The 13,720-nt window shown below is 43.2% G+C and overlaps 2 protein-coding genes across 2 annotated transcripts; one reads left to right on the top strand and one right to left on the bottom strand.

The window, feature by feature from the left end:
• The first annotated feature begins 306 nt into the window (after nucleotides 1-306).
• Nucleotides 307-1,950, top strand: tmem69 (transmembrane protein 69). Its single transcript, XM_060066537.1, has 3 exons — nucleotides 307-460; nucleotides 831-869; nucleotides 1,117-1,950. The coding sequence occupies exons 2-3, from the start codon at nucleotides 831-833 to the stop codon at nucleotides 1,879-1,881; spliced, it is 804 nt and encodes a 267-aa protein (XP_059922520.1). The 5' UTR covers nucleotides 307-460; the 3' UTR covers nucleotides 1,882-1,950.
• A 113-nt stretch (nucleotides 1,951-2,063) lies between these two features.
• LOC132468754 (mitochondrial adenyl nucleotide antiporter SLC25A24-like) lies at nucleotides 2,064-13,527 on the bottom strand. Its single transcript, XM_060066536.1, has 10 exons — nucleotides 12,658-13,527; nucleotides 11,844-11,970; nucleotides 11,514-11,601; nucleotides 9,339-9,450; nucleotides 6,732-6,890; nucleotides 4,600-4,752; nucleotides 4,149-4,256; nucleotides 3,622-3,789; nucleotides 3,228-3,378; nucleotides 2,064-2,943 (listed from the first exon to the last, which is right to left on the bottom strand). The coding sequence occupies exons 1-10, from the start codon at nucleotides 12,847-12,849 to the stop codon at nucleotides 2,762-2,764; spliced, it is 1,440 nt and encodes a 479-aa protein (XP_059922519.1). The 5' UTR covers nucleotides 12,850-13,527; the 3' UTR covers nucleotides 2,064-2,761.
• Nucleotides 13,528-13,720: the final 193 nt, after the last annotated feature.

Genomic DNA, 13,720 nt, shown 5'->3' with positions numbered 1-13,720 from the left:
CTGAGGATAAACTGAGCCAATTCTTTGAATTAAAAAAATAGATATGATGCTTTATGGTAAATCAATTGTATTATTGTATTAAAAAATGCATACCTTTGTTCTGATTAGATATCAGCCATCTGGCAAAAGGAGAAGTAGGGAACTCTTATCTTAATTCGTCCAAGCCCCACTTATTTGATTATTACATCATATATTTGAATATGTGCCGTAATGAAATAATACACATATTGTTTTCTATTTATTCCAAGTACTGTCTGTTCCTTCCTTATTCCTTTGTCCCCAGGCACATTGGTTTATTATTGTGAGATGAGCGGAACTAATGTTGCTGGTCCCGGAACCATCGAGCCGCCACGGAGGAAATGAAATGCGTACCCGATACATGTCATTGACAGGGGGGTGTGAGGTCTGACGAAAGGTTCGAAAACTGCTAATAGAATCATGTGTTAAAGTTGAAACCAAGGTAAGCACGTCCCAGTTTACAAATGTTACACTTTTCGTAGGTGTGATGTGCTGTTGGGTTGTCTGTCTGAGGCTGTGTGTCACGCTCAATGGCTATAACTTACCATCTCTCACGTCCAGTTATACAGTTGTTTAAATGGCCTACACACGTTTAGGGTTAACAAATATTTTATTATATTATATATAAATATTAATAAATAAATACAATTGTATTACTAATATATTTTTAATGTTAGAGAAGGCTTGTGAGTTAGACCTGTGCTAGTTACAATTTGTAAGCTATGAATGAATGTATATGTATATACACGATAGAGGGTCTATAGATATATACTATAGAACCGACTAACCTGAGTTTTTACCTCTTTCCTCAGATGCTCCGTGCGCTCTCCAGAAGAACCACCTCTCTGCAGGCAAGTGCGCATCAGTTAATGCAGTTGTAGTACTTTGGAGAGCCGATGACATTGTATTTTAGAGCAATTGTCATACATTCAGGTATATATACTATTTCGCTTTTGTTCGAAAGTGACTTAAAATAAGATGCACACAATCGAGGGGCAGGAAGCCTCGAGCTCAGAGGTTTCTACATGGTTATTGCACTACCTCCATGAGGTTCTGTTACTACTTTATGTTATTGATGCTATTTCGATTCTGCTGTAGGTGGTGCGACGGGCCAGTCCGCCGTATAGTTCCTGGCTCTCCGCTACGAGTCGCTCCTGTGCTGGGGGTCATGGTGAACCCAGAGCCCAGGAGTCCTGCTGGGCTGCTGAGCCACGCTCCAAGCAGACACTTTGTGGCCTGGTGCGACGCCACCCTGTGGCCGTTGGCGGTTTCACCGGCGATTGGCCGCTCCAGCGGACCCAGTCTTTCCACGGCTCTGCAGTGAGGCTAAAGAAACGTCAGCAGCCAGATCCGCCTCCCAGGGAGCTGGACCTTCTGCGCTACGACATGAAGCACTTGTGGAAAGGCCCCAAGCCAGCGCTCTACCTGGGGATGGCCGGGCTCATCCCCTTCGTGGCCCCTCCTCTGCTCATGGCCGTGACCGAGACTTACCTCCCGGAGTTGGCCTACATCCAGGTCGCCTACGGAGCCTCCATCATCTCTTTCCTGGGTGGATCTCGCTGGGGATTTACCCTTCCTGAGAGCAGCCCTGCCAAGCCTGACTGGATCAACCTGGCCAATAGCGTGGTCCCCTCCCTGCTGGCCTGTGCGGCCATGCTGCTCAGTGACAGTATTACCCCGGCAGCCACCCTGGTCATCATGGGGCTCGGAGTCTCCCTGCACTACGACCTCTCTCTCCTGCCCACCTACCCCAGCTGGCTGAAGGCCCTTCGCGCCGTGTTGACCACAGTGGCTTTCCTATCACTGGTGGGCACACTCGTAATGGATGGACTCTTTCCAGTTAAAATTCTTTTTTCAAGTTAATAAAATAAATGTATAAATTCAAGGATATGTTGTCAACTATGAAGGTAAAGAAATAGATGATAAACTGTTCAGATGTCTGTATTTTTGCATCATTCTGAAATGTGTGAAGAGAGACTAAGTCAAGACAGATTTTGGTGTCTCATTACATTGTGCTGGTTTGAATGTTTCAGAAACAGTAGATGTTCCAAACAAACAACACCACATGTTTATTAAAATACATATTTAATGGAGATACAAGCATCTAATTCAAATTGGAAGGAAAGGCATTTCAATTGGGGGGGGGTGTAGAAGAGGTTTGCATTTCTGAGAAAACAAAGGAATAAGGCACACATCCCCAAAAGTTTACCTTGTTCAAAGTGTGCAAAAGCAGTCTCAACTTCCAACTAGAAAGGATACATTTTCAAGAACCAGTGGCACTCGGGTAAACAAAATCAGATGATGGGCCGATATGTCTCAAGGTAACAACATGTAAACCGAATACAGAATTACACAAAAACTAATGGCATGAATAGTTCGGTATAGACCACGAAAAAATAGGCCTGAATAAGGATACTTTTCCTTAGTGCAACTGTTTATTGCATGTTCTATGTAAATAACATCTGAAACGACTTTTCATATACATAAAACTTGCATATCGCCTGGGATGTCGCTGACATCTAGTGAAAAAATAGATAATTTACCAGGACTAAAATCGGTCTTTAACACTCTTATAAACCAGCACACATAAGGTGGAATTTCAGCCAGTTCAGTAGCAGGAGATGCTGCCATTATGCAGCACTGACTCCAGGCTCAGTTGCTTCCAGGTTTCACTTCCCTCAATGCAATACAAGGGTAAAGGCTATTGAGTTGTATGCATGTTTGGGACACAGGGAGTGGTCTACTACTTCTGGATCCCCAGACCAGACCTCATGTACTCGTACACCACGTAGCTGATGCTGACGGCCGGGATGACCTTCATGAAGTTGGGCAGGATCCCGCGGTAGAGTCCGAAGAAGCCCTCCTTCTCCACGATCTTCTTCACCATCCGATTCATTGACATCTGCTCAGCACCCTCGATAGACGCTGATGAAACAGGAAGATCAGAGGGAGATGATATCCCACTGCTATGAACATCATTTAATTACATTGAAACACCACGTCATAATGAATAATTTGGTGACCCTAAAAGAAAATTGGAACAGTCTATTGGTCAACAGCAATAAAGGCCTATCAACAGTTCACCCTGACTTAAAAATGAAGGTATTAAACTAGCAAGATTTCTTATATAAATAACATTTCAGAATTAAAACAGACAAGCTACAAATTACAACACAGTGAATCTCGTGATATATATAAGTGTTCCTTACCAGCTGCCTGCATCCGTGTTCGGATCAGAGCCAGAGGGTAGCTGGTCAGCTGGCCGCAGGTGCTGGACATGGTGCCACAGCCCAATAGGACCAGGATGCCCGGGTTGGCCGAGTCTTTGGCGTAGTTGGCCAGCCAAGCATTCTTCAAACTCTGATCAAGTAACGGTAAGAAGGAGAGGGCAGTCAACATGGTGAGCGAGAGGTCGGTACTGAAAATAAGCATGAATGACATAGCATGATACAAAAAGTTTGTGGTTCAGCAGATGATTAAAATGTAATTGACTGATTCTATATGCAGCTTGGGAGTAGCTTTGTAAAAGTGTCTAAATGGCTGAATGTAAATGTAACGCATGGCACCTTTAGAGCGCCCTAGGATTGACTGAATGCTACGCACCTCATACACAGCCAGATCTATCCCAGCATATGGAATGATGCCCAATATGTTGGGGAGATAGCCTTTGTAGAAGGCTTTCACTCCCTCTTTCTGGAGGATCTTCTTGGCACAGTCGAACATTCCAGTATATTGTCCGGTTTTTCTCAGAGTCAGCCTTGTCTTCATCACCTGGAACGGTAAAGTGGTTTAACATATGGCCATCAAATAAATAGGGGTCTATGGTCCATTTATTATTAGGTTGATCATTCGATTTAAGTAGAGGAGGAAAACCATCTGAAATAAATACGACATTTATTTTGGGTAATATTCATAATGCTTTTGGTGGACGGTAACACGGACCTGCTTCGGTACGTTACTCCGAAACCAAACAACAATTGTGAGCTGCATAAACACACCCTCAATGCAAACACACCAATCCCCGAATTCCATGGTGGGGCAAAGTCTGTCCGTCCAGGGCGCTTCTCACCTTATTGGACTATGAAATGCAAGCAAATACAACCACCGAGCTTCACCCAGCCCTTACCCACCTCCATGGGGTAGATGGCGGTCTGGGCCGTGGCTCCCGCCAGCGACCCAGCGATGAACCGCTCGTGGGTCCGGACCTTCCCTCTGTCACTGGACAACAGCTTCTTGTACTGTCGGGAAAAGAACAGGGACAATGTCGCTACACATTAAATGCACTGAAAGAAATGAACGTTTATCAACTTTAAACATTTCATATTCTGTTGGCCTCAAACCCGTTAAAATGGAATGATATCTAATGTCATGGGAGAGAACAGTTGTTGTAAAACAGAAACTATCGTGGTGTTGTATTCATTAATAGCGGCCCTGTCCATTGACATAGGTTTGACTCCACTGCAAAATAAGAAACATTACTAAATGGGATATCCCTCCTGAATTGGAAGTCCTTTATTGTTTTGGAATTGGTTTGGGAAGATGACATGTAAACAAGGAATGAAAAGAATGAACAAGGTTTACCTGTTCATAAGCCATAAACTTAATGGCCGTCTCGGGAGCGATCTTGAGGACGTTGATGCCGTTCCCTCTCCACAGGGATGCGGCGCCTCCTTCTTTGAGCATCTGCTTGAATCCTCCCACGAGGCTGATCTTGTTGCTTTTGGTGGAATGCACCTGTATTATAAATGGAATTGATTACACATAACTTGCATACAACATGTTTAAGTAGAGAACATAATGGCATAAAACAATTTATTCTACTTCCTTTAAGAATGCTTGATTCTGATTGGCTGGGAGGAGGGCATTAACCCGGCAGGTTGCCCGCTGACTTGTCGGTTCTACTTGCTGCTGACTGAGCACAGCGTCATCAAATAGTAGATCAATACGCCGCTTGTATTTTTTGGAATACTTGATTCTGATTGGCTGCAGGGTGTCCATAAATCCCTGATATATGGACACCTGCTAAGTAGTTCCAGTCAAATTGTCTGTTCAGCCTTCAAAACGAGAGCTGGTGAATTGTGAAAAATGTATTAAACTGTAATTATAATTAAACGCGGTTATATGCTATAGAACCTAGAGTATCTGTGGTATAAAGGCTGGGACGAATTTGAAATTATAAATATGTACACTTTATGTTGAAAGTATAGACCGTCGCGATTCACATTGAAACGAATAGCGCAGTGATTATTCTTCAAAACAAGAGCTGGTAAATTGCGAAAAATGAATTAAACTGTAATCAGACAACGCAGTTACATGCTATAGTATCTGTGGTATAAAGGCTTGGACGAATTTCGAATTATAAATACGTACAATCCATAACGTTAGCTCTCTGGCTCATAGCTCAACAAGAGTGAGCAACGTTTCCGTTGCATAAGAACCTTACGGGAGGGTAATGATTGTTCCAGGTATTAGTCAAACCCTCAGCGATACCAGGGAAACTAAATTATGGCATGCGAAAAACTTAATATTTGGATTGTAAAACGCATGAAAATATAAATGATGCCCCTCGAGGAGTCCAAAACATGTTTGATCGATCGTAATTAAAGGGGACTACTTTTTGAAGGAGAGGAGCTCAAACAGAGTATACATTTAATAAGTATGCAATACGAATAAGAAAAAGCATATTTATTAAAGTATTTGAATTGTTTTATTATTTTGGCAAGCAAGAAGTAGATTGAACTGGATAATCACCTCAAGGCAGGGCAATAAACAATTTCATATGCCCGGCTCTTGGAAGGTTACCACCCTCGACATCGTCTCGGGCGGTGAGCCTTCCACGAGCCGGGCATATCAAACTGTTTATTGCCCTGCCTTGAGGTGATTATCCCTTACTTGTTTGTTAAAGGGAGTGGGTTTTGTTGGCGTGAAACTACAGGTATGAAACTAGGGCTGTGTTATATGAAGATGTACATCGGGGGACGAGAGATAAATATCTTATTTCCCTTCATCGTTCCTACCATTATTTTAAGTTACGGCAGCATTTTTAGTACAAGTTACGAGCTGAGTTACAACAAGTACTTATTTTGGTTATTCTGTCTGTTGGAGATTTCCGAAACATTAGTTTTTGATCTTTAAAATGAGAAGACGACTAAGTCGGGAGAAAACACACATTTCTCAAACATGCACTGCTTTTCCTGTGTACTTTCTCACCGCCCAATGGCTCATTAGTAAGAGCCATTGGTGTCCATTCCAGAGGTTTGTGGTTTGATTCCACTCTGTACCTCCCTATTGCATTTCGTGGTACTGATAAATGCTTATTAAAATATATAGTGTTCACAATGTGTGTCTATTGAAAGTGTAATCTGTGTCCATCTGAACAGATCCCTGAGCTGTGTAACGGTCGGCTGAGGGACAACCCTCCACCCAGGCCCTTCGCTCCCTATACGCAGAGGACGCAGGTTCCTGGGGGGGCACCAAAAATTAAGGTTTGTAAAAAATATATATATAAAAAATATATATAATTACATTATTGAATTACAAAAATATATGAATTAGTTATGAAGAGGCCCACCGTAGTTTTTCCTTAGTTGTACAACAAATCACTAAATTTCGGCAAATTAGATGTTTTTACCTAATCTATAAAAAGAGCCCCCCCCCTCCCTGCACTCGTGTAGGGCTCCGAAACGGCCAGCACCGGCCCTGGCTCCCCCCACCTGCATGAAGACCTTCATCCTGTCCAGCGGGGCGGTGCCGGTGCGGGACACCGCCCCGGCCATGGCCCCGGCAGACAGCTGCTTCCACCAGATGCCCGTGGTCTTCTCCTCCTCGGTGAACTCATCTGGGATGGCGAGGCTGTCGCCGATATCCAGGACCTACGGCAGAACACCGTAGAACAGGGCTCTTATTAGAAAATATAAAAGGAAACCTTTGGAACCACATCGGCTTACAAACACAGGTGCCGTCGTTGCAAGTCTGTCCATTATTTCTGTAGAACAGCTCCAGTTCAAGCCGGAGTGATTCGACTTGCGTTGCCTTTCAAAACGTTTAACGGACATATGGTTGCCTTTCAAAACTGTGAGTGTTTGAACCAGAGACTTTTTTTTTCAGAACAATGCACCATCACACACGCTTTGTAAATAAAGGATCTTAATTGAGGAGAAAATGTTGAAACAATGTTGAATTTTTGTCGAGACCGCCACCAAAATACACTGTCCTGTCTCCTACTTAATCTCCGTGACGACATGTCACTTAACCTGGCTTAATCCAGTCTTACGAACCCAAAATAAGATGCACTTACACTTTCGATCATGTGCAGCATCACTGAAGAACAAGTAACACTAACACTGTAAAAATCAAGAAACCATGTATGATAGCCATAAACAGCAAGGCATTTGTCTATGCATGGTTACCCACGCCAACACTATTCAGCGTTGGTTTATTATCAGCAATGGAAAAGGAACGCAGCTCAACCTATCTGTCTAAGCTGTAAAACTAACACTAGTGCACTAGGACTGGGTATTGGATATTGGTTTGATACCGGGCGGTTCTATCTTTCCTATACAATCATCTGAATGACCCCAATAGTAGGTTGCCGATCACACTCAACAAGTTTGCAGGCTGCAAAAAATGTTTACGCCTAAACTCTGACAACAATGACGTTGGGTGCTTTTTTTCTGAGGTCGAGAATTATTCAACTCGGGGGTCTGAAATAAACGTGAGGTCCTCAAGACAAAGGAGAGCTACGCAAACGCAAAAGCATCGAACAAAACAAACACCTTGAAAAAATGGCGGCCCCCAGCTGCCTAAAAGGATTTGGTGTGATCGAGGCCTTAACTCGTCTATATACAGACTATACTAGACTATTTTACCCCAAAACATCCTCTTAAACCAATGGATGGGTTGGTTCTTTGTATTAGCCACTACTTTTAAGCTGATAATACATACAATCAATGTTTCCAAATCTCAATGCAAGTTCCAGTTCAGCTGTCAGCAAAAGTAGACATCATCACCTCTATAAATGCTCCACACGTCTAAAGAGGGACGAAGGAATGGCTTCTATCACCCACAGTCCTGGTCTGGGCTAGCAGCTCAGAGACACCTACCACCTCCACCTCGCGGAGCCCGCTGTCGTCTTCGTAGTCGATGCTGAACCAGTTCCTCTCCTGGTTCTGCAGCAGCGCCATGACGGCTCCACGCCCACGAGGGTCTGCACCCCACACTCCCCCCTTATGGCGTCCGCTCACTCCCAGCCCCTGGTGGCCACCCCCGACCTCACCTCACCGCACGAAGGGGGGGCGGCCAACCGAACCCAACCGCGACAAGCGTTAAGAGACCACTCTCCCTGTCTTGCTGCAGAATCCGATGGACGAGACCGTAAATCTTCTCCTTATGGCGTCTACCCCACTGGTCTTTGGTCCAGTGTCACCGGTGATAAGCGAGCAGTGGTTCGTTCACATCCCTCTCATAATGTCCTGCCCACTGGAGGCTAAATGCTTAGTGAAAGTCTTCCGTGTTCGTTCCCAAGCCAATGACAAGCTAATCCCTGCTTAGGGCCAGACGGAAATTGGCTTACCTGGGGCCTCTCTGAAGCAGCCCTACCTCGACCTAAACTCTTGGTCAGAGCCTCATAACCAATGGTCAGAGCCTCAAATGTCAAAACATCGGCCATCAGGTGTAGACAACCTGACGTTCAACCATAGAACACAATATCAAAGTTATGGGAGCCTACAGCTTGACCATACATGTTGGTAACAAATGAATATACTGCATTGTATCTAATATACGGTTTTCTTTGCGTGTGGGTTGACTTCCAGAGCTGGCACATTTCAGTCATTCACTATGTTAAATATTAGAGACACAATATTAACAAGGAAGGATTATTGATCCTAGTTCTTATAACCCTATGACCCCTGAAAAAAATGCTTCGATTGAATGCATAACCCATCCACAATATACTATTCCTTTGCAAAATAGTAACTGCTGTTGCACCTCCTCAAAAAGGTGGATCTATCTGGAATTAGCAAAACATGCCAATAATCAGGATGCATTTTTGCACACACGATCAGACAGCCTATGTATTATAGACAGCCTATGTATTATATTAGACAGCCTATGTATTATGCTGCCCGTGAGATCATTCTGACGTAAAATGTACAGGTCTCTCCTTCACTCACTATTGTGTCCCCAACGAACGCTGGCTTGATTCCTACTATACCCTGTCCCAGTCCCTCTCCCACTGTCCAAGTCCCTCTCCCACTGTCCAAGTCCCTCTCCCACTTTCCCAGTCCCTCTCCCACTTTCCAAATCCCTCTCCAACTCACCGTGGAATGCTTCCAGTAGCGGATGATCTCCTGCAGGTTAGTGGCAGGGTTGAAGAGGAAATGAGCTTTCCACTCATTCCAGTCCACCGTCATAGTGCCGTCCACATCGATGCTGCAAATCCATTAGAGAAACTGAATTAGGATTATTCATTGCGATTACTTGTGTATAATGGCATGAGAGTATTGCACATACTGAATAAAACATGCATAAGAGACTGTGACAATCAATGTTTGATAGCTCCCTGTACGTTTATGCTTTATATGTAACACTTAACACACGCAAAGCGGTCATCTGACACCATGCGCCATCTTTTCTACCACATGGTTCTCAACCAAGTCCATGACTCATAATCAAACTGCTTGCCCACTTCCTTCCTTTTATGCCAGCCAAGCACAGCCCTCTGTCCCAGCCACAAGCACCCCAAACTAAATCATTCAGCATAATTCCACTTTTGTAAGAATAATTACATGATTAATTACAATAATTACTCAATTGAAATACGGTAGGTAAACTTCAGCTGCTAAGGCTGCAGCCATCGTCAGTTCTCGAGTCGGCACAGGGAATAAAGGAAAGCCCCTCTGTTGCAACACGCCAACAGAGGGGCTCGTGTATCGTACTACTGATAACATCTGCGACTGAATGATTCCCTCGTACAATTTAATTGAACAGCGTTTGTCATGATATACAAACCTGTATTGCCGTTATGTTTATTTTAACCCATAAAGTGTATGATTATGTAACTTCTCCGGACTGGGTTCAAAGGGAAATGAATATAAAATATACAATTAGCCAATATGCATGTCTGGTTGTTGTTCTGATGTTCCCTCAACATGATCAGCCAATCAACAGAGCCAGCACCTCTTCATGAAAGTATGCCCATTCATTAAAAGGGTGACTTTTCCTTTTCTTTAAACTGTTATAGGACGTATGTATACATGTTTTACGTCTGCTAAACTAGAAAAATCGAAGTCCGAGCCAGGGGGAGTATTCGCACACTCCGAGAACGAGCCTCAATAAGGGCGTGAAACGACTCGTTTGCGCACAAACTTTACTCCCGTAACAGACAGTGCTTCTACATGCAGAGTCATTATTGGATATAGAAACGAATAAGACCTCAACCAGACTTTTCAAATGCATGTAAACACCTTTAGCCAATCTACTTCGGACCGAAATCGGTACATGAACGGACAAGCGGGATCGGATAAGAACACCTAGATAACTCGATCAAAGTCCGGTTTCGACCTGCATGTAAACCTGCGTCGGATTTCGTGTTCTGCCTATGCTCGAGATCTTGCGGCCGGGGGACGTGAGCCGGAAGTAGAAGGAGACGGTAGACGTGTTTGTAGTCGCCATAGACATAATACAATTCTTATTTCTTTATAAATTAGAAATAAAATGTTTATGGTTGTCGCCGTCTGAAAATTAGTAACAGCGATTTATTTAAAATGGTGACGCAGAAGCCCCCTATCATCATCAACATGCATCCAGTACACACTACGCTTCGATTTCACCCACGGCTGAATTAAAAGTAGGCCTACATGTTTTCCTAAACGTTGGTCATCAACGAGGTTGTAAAGTAGTAACTTCGGGCACGTCTGTCAAAATAAACCTTTTTTTCTTCTGCTGTGTATACAATCTTTATTCATTCATTGCGCCGCGACCGAACTGACGGGGATATTCTCTGATATTATGAATCTTAAAGACCGCATCGGGTTCTCCGGCTCTCTGGGGGTTATCTCGGCCATGGTGGAGAAGGAATTGGGTGAAAGGAATTTTGGCTTTGACTCTGAGAAGTCCAGATTGAAACGCTACATGGAGGAGAAAGGGATTGTTGCCGCACGCGGGACAGCTGTCAGTTCACTTCGGGTCCATGTCACTTCTCCGACGCTCCATCCAAGTGAACTGACAGCCGTCTACTGAAAACATCTTTCTCCAATGCCGCCTGTGCTTGTTGTTGCTGGGGCGTAGAGGTCAACTGGAAGTGGCTCTCTAACCACTTATTGAAAGGGCTACAGCGCCACCTAGGGTAGCGGATCAGCTTCGGATAATTGACACGGTCCGAACGAGTAGCAAAATCGGTAGAAGGCTTTATCCGATCTAGCTGTCCCATGTAAACGCACTGAACGTGACGTCAGACTGCGAACCAAAATATATTATTATTACTTCATGAATACCTTTGGAGGATCTTCTTGGCTTCTTCCTGGTTTATGTCCATGCCCAAATCAGCAAGGGATTGCCTCACCTCCATGTGGTCTATCCTTCCTATAAGAACACATAAAAGAATAATTAATGATAATGATAACAATATTGTTTCACAGCATCATCGAGAGGAGGAAATAACAAGATTGCTATAATTGATTTTCCAAGTAATGTGGCAGTATAGCTTTGGAAAGTGCAAATTTTTGAAAATTATATATATTTGACAAAGTATAATCATTTACACATGTTCCGATACCCAGTACCAGTTGACAATACTTAACATTAATGCTGTAATATTGCTTTACCATCGTTGTTCTTGTCCAAACTCTTGAATGTTAGGCGCAATTTCTTCTCGTGGTCCTTTAGGTATTTGGAGAATTCCTCAAAATCAAGTCCTAAATCTTTGTCTTTGTCTCCAGAAGAAATGATTTTCTACAATTAAAAAGTACAACATCAGTAATCAATGCATTTTCCATTTAATGAAATTTAGTAAAATGCAGAACATAGTCCTATAAGGTATCTCAAAAGTTGTGGAAAATAATTCCAGAATATTATTTTCTTGGTTAGTACAATAATATGTAGAGCCAACATGAGCTCTATGATAATTGTATCAGAATTAAGCTACAACGCTCATGTTGCAAGTTGAATTATAATTTTGATTAAACAACAGTGCTCTGTGCCAGGGGCCAGGGCCATCATCTTATGAAGCAAACAGAATAATTATCAGAATCCCGCTTTACTGTGTGGAATGTCGAACACGTTCGAACTGCAAAGGTAAGTGCCTTTGTCTTAAATTAACTGGATTGATAGTAGTCCAGCAGTCCTCTTATAATAGAAGGGGTTTCTGTTAATAATAATGAATACTTATTAAAACAATAAATAATAATATACGTCATATTTGAGCCTCCATAAATAAATGAAACAAAACAATAAGGGGCCCGGCGTCTTTATGACTCATTTGAAGTGTGTAATATATTATTGGTGAAGAGCTATCAGTAGTATAATTCAGTCTTTTAATCAAGCTTTGATAATACTACCTATTGCATTATAATTGCACCCTTATTTTGCACTTCTGCAGTGTACATGCCCATTACTGAGGCCCACACTGCGTGTGTTTACCTGTGCTGCGCCTTTTCCGAACGTGATGCCCATGGAAGTGAGGCCCGCCCGGAGCTCTGCGACGTCCACTTTTCCATCTTTATTTGTGTCCAACTTCTCAAACAGATCCTCGTATGTTTTGGACGCGTCTGTTGCACAACTGCAGTCAGTGAACACCAACCTCCTTATGGCTTGGTAGTACATCGTTGACATTTAAGTTTTCGGAAAAGTAGCCTCCACGTAATGGGGAAACGGTAGAAACTGAAGGCGGAGTAGCCTAATGCGCAACTTCTGGGACCAAAAAAATAATACGAATACTATAGCGGTACACAATGATTACAAAAATACACAGGCTACTATTTATAATTATACTAATACTACGACTACTAATAGGCCTACTACTACTGTTAGCTACCTATAGAGTCTAAATCGACCCGATCCCGTATGCGGATGAGAATCAGCCGCGTTGATCAGGGTGTGGAGCATGGACCTAGACGTTCGCTCCGACCTCCTCTTTTACGGCTTAGACACTCCCTTAGATAGACCCTGATATAGCTTGTTCAAACACCGCGGTATGTTCATGCGTCATGGTCCCTATAAGGATAGCCCCACTCCTTGCTTTTTGATGTAGGCCTACTTTAACCATCCTTTATTTGATTAGACTTCTGCTGTTTCAGCTAATAGCCTACACTGAGATCCATTTCCACGACATCTGCCTAGTGGTTTTAAACCCCCAGGTCGTCTAAAACCATGAGGCGTGTGCATTATTACCATGGCCTGTCAGTATAAGAACATTGGTCATCACCGTGTTCGTTACATTTTTAACTCGACCAGTGAATCCAGAATCTGATGAGTGGAGGCTGATATGAAAATGGGAACCATGGGCGGAGAATAACTCCTGGGGGTTGAGTTTTTTTTTTTTTTACAGTAGGCTATTAGCTGAAATGATGAGGCAAAAAGCCTACGACGGAGAACGAACCTCGTCGTTATTAATTAATTAATTAATTAATTGTCTTTATTCTTTGGCCAACAGAGGGCGAAAGAGACGTGAGAATGTGACGTTTGTAAACAATCGCTTGCCCCG

The sequence above is a fragment of the Gadus macrocephalus genome, chromosome 12, assembly GCF_031168955.1.
Source record: "Gadus macrocephalus chromosome 12, ASM3116895v1".
Taxonomy (NCBI): Eukaryota; Metazoa; Chordata; class Actinopteri; order Gadiformes; family Gadidae; genus Gadus; species Gadus macrocephalus.
Note: the sequence above shows the minus strand (reverse complement) of the source record. Positions and strands in the feature narration are given on the sequence as shown.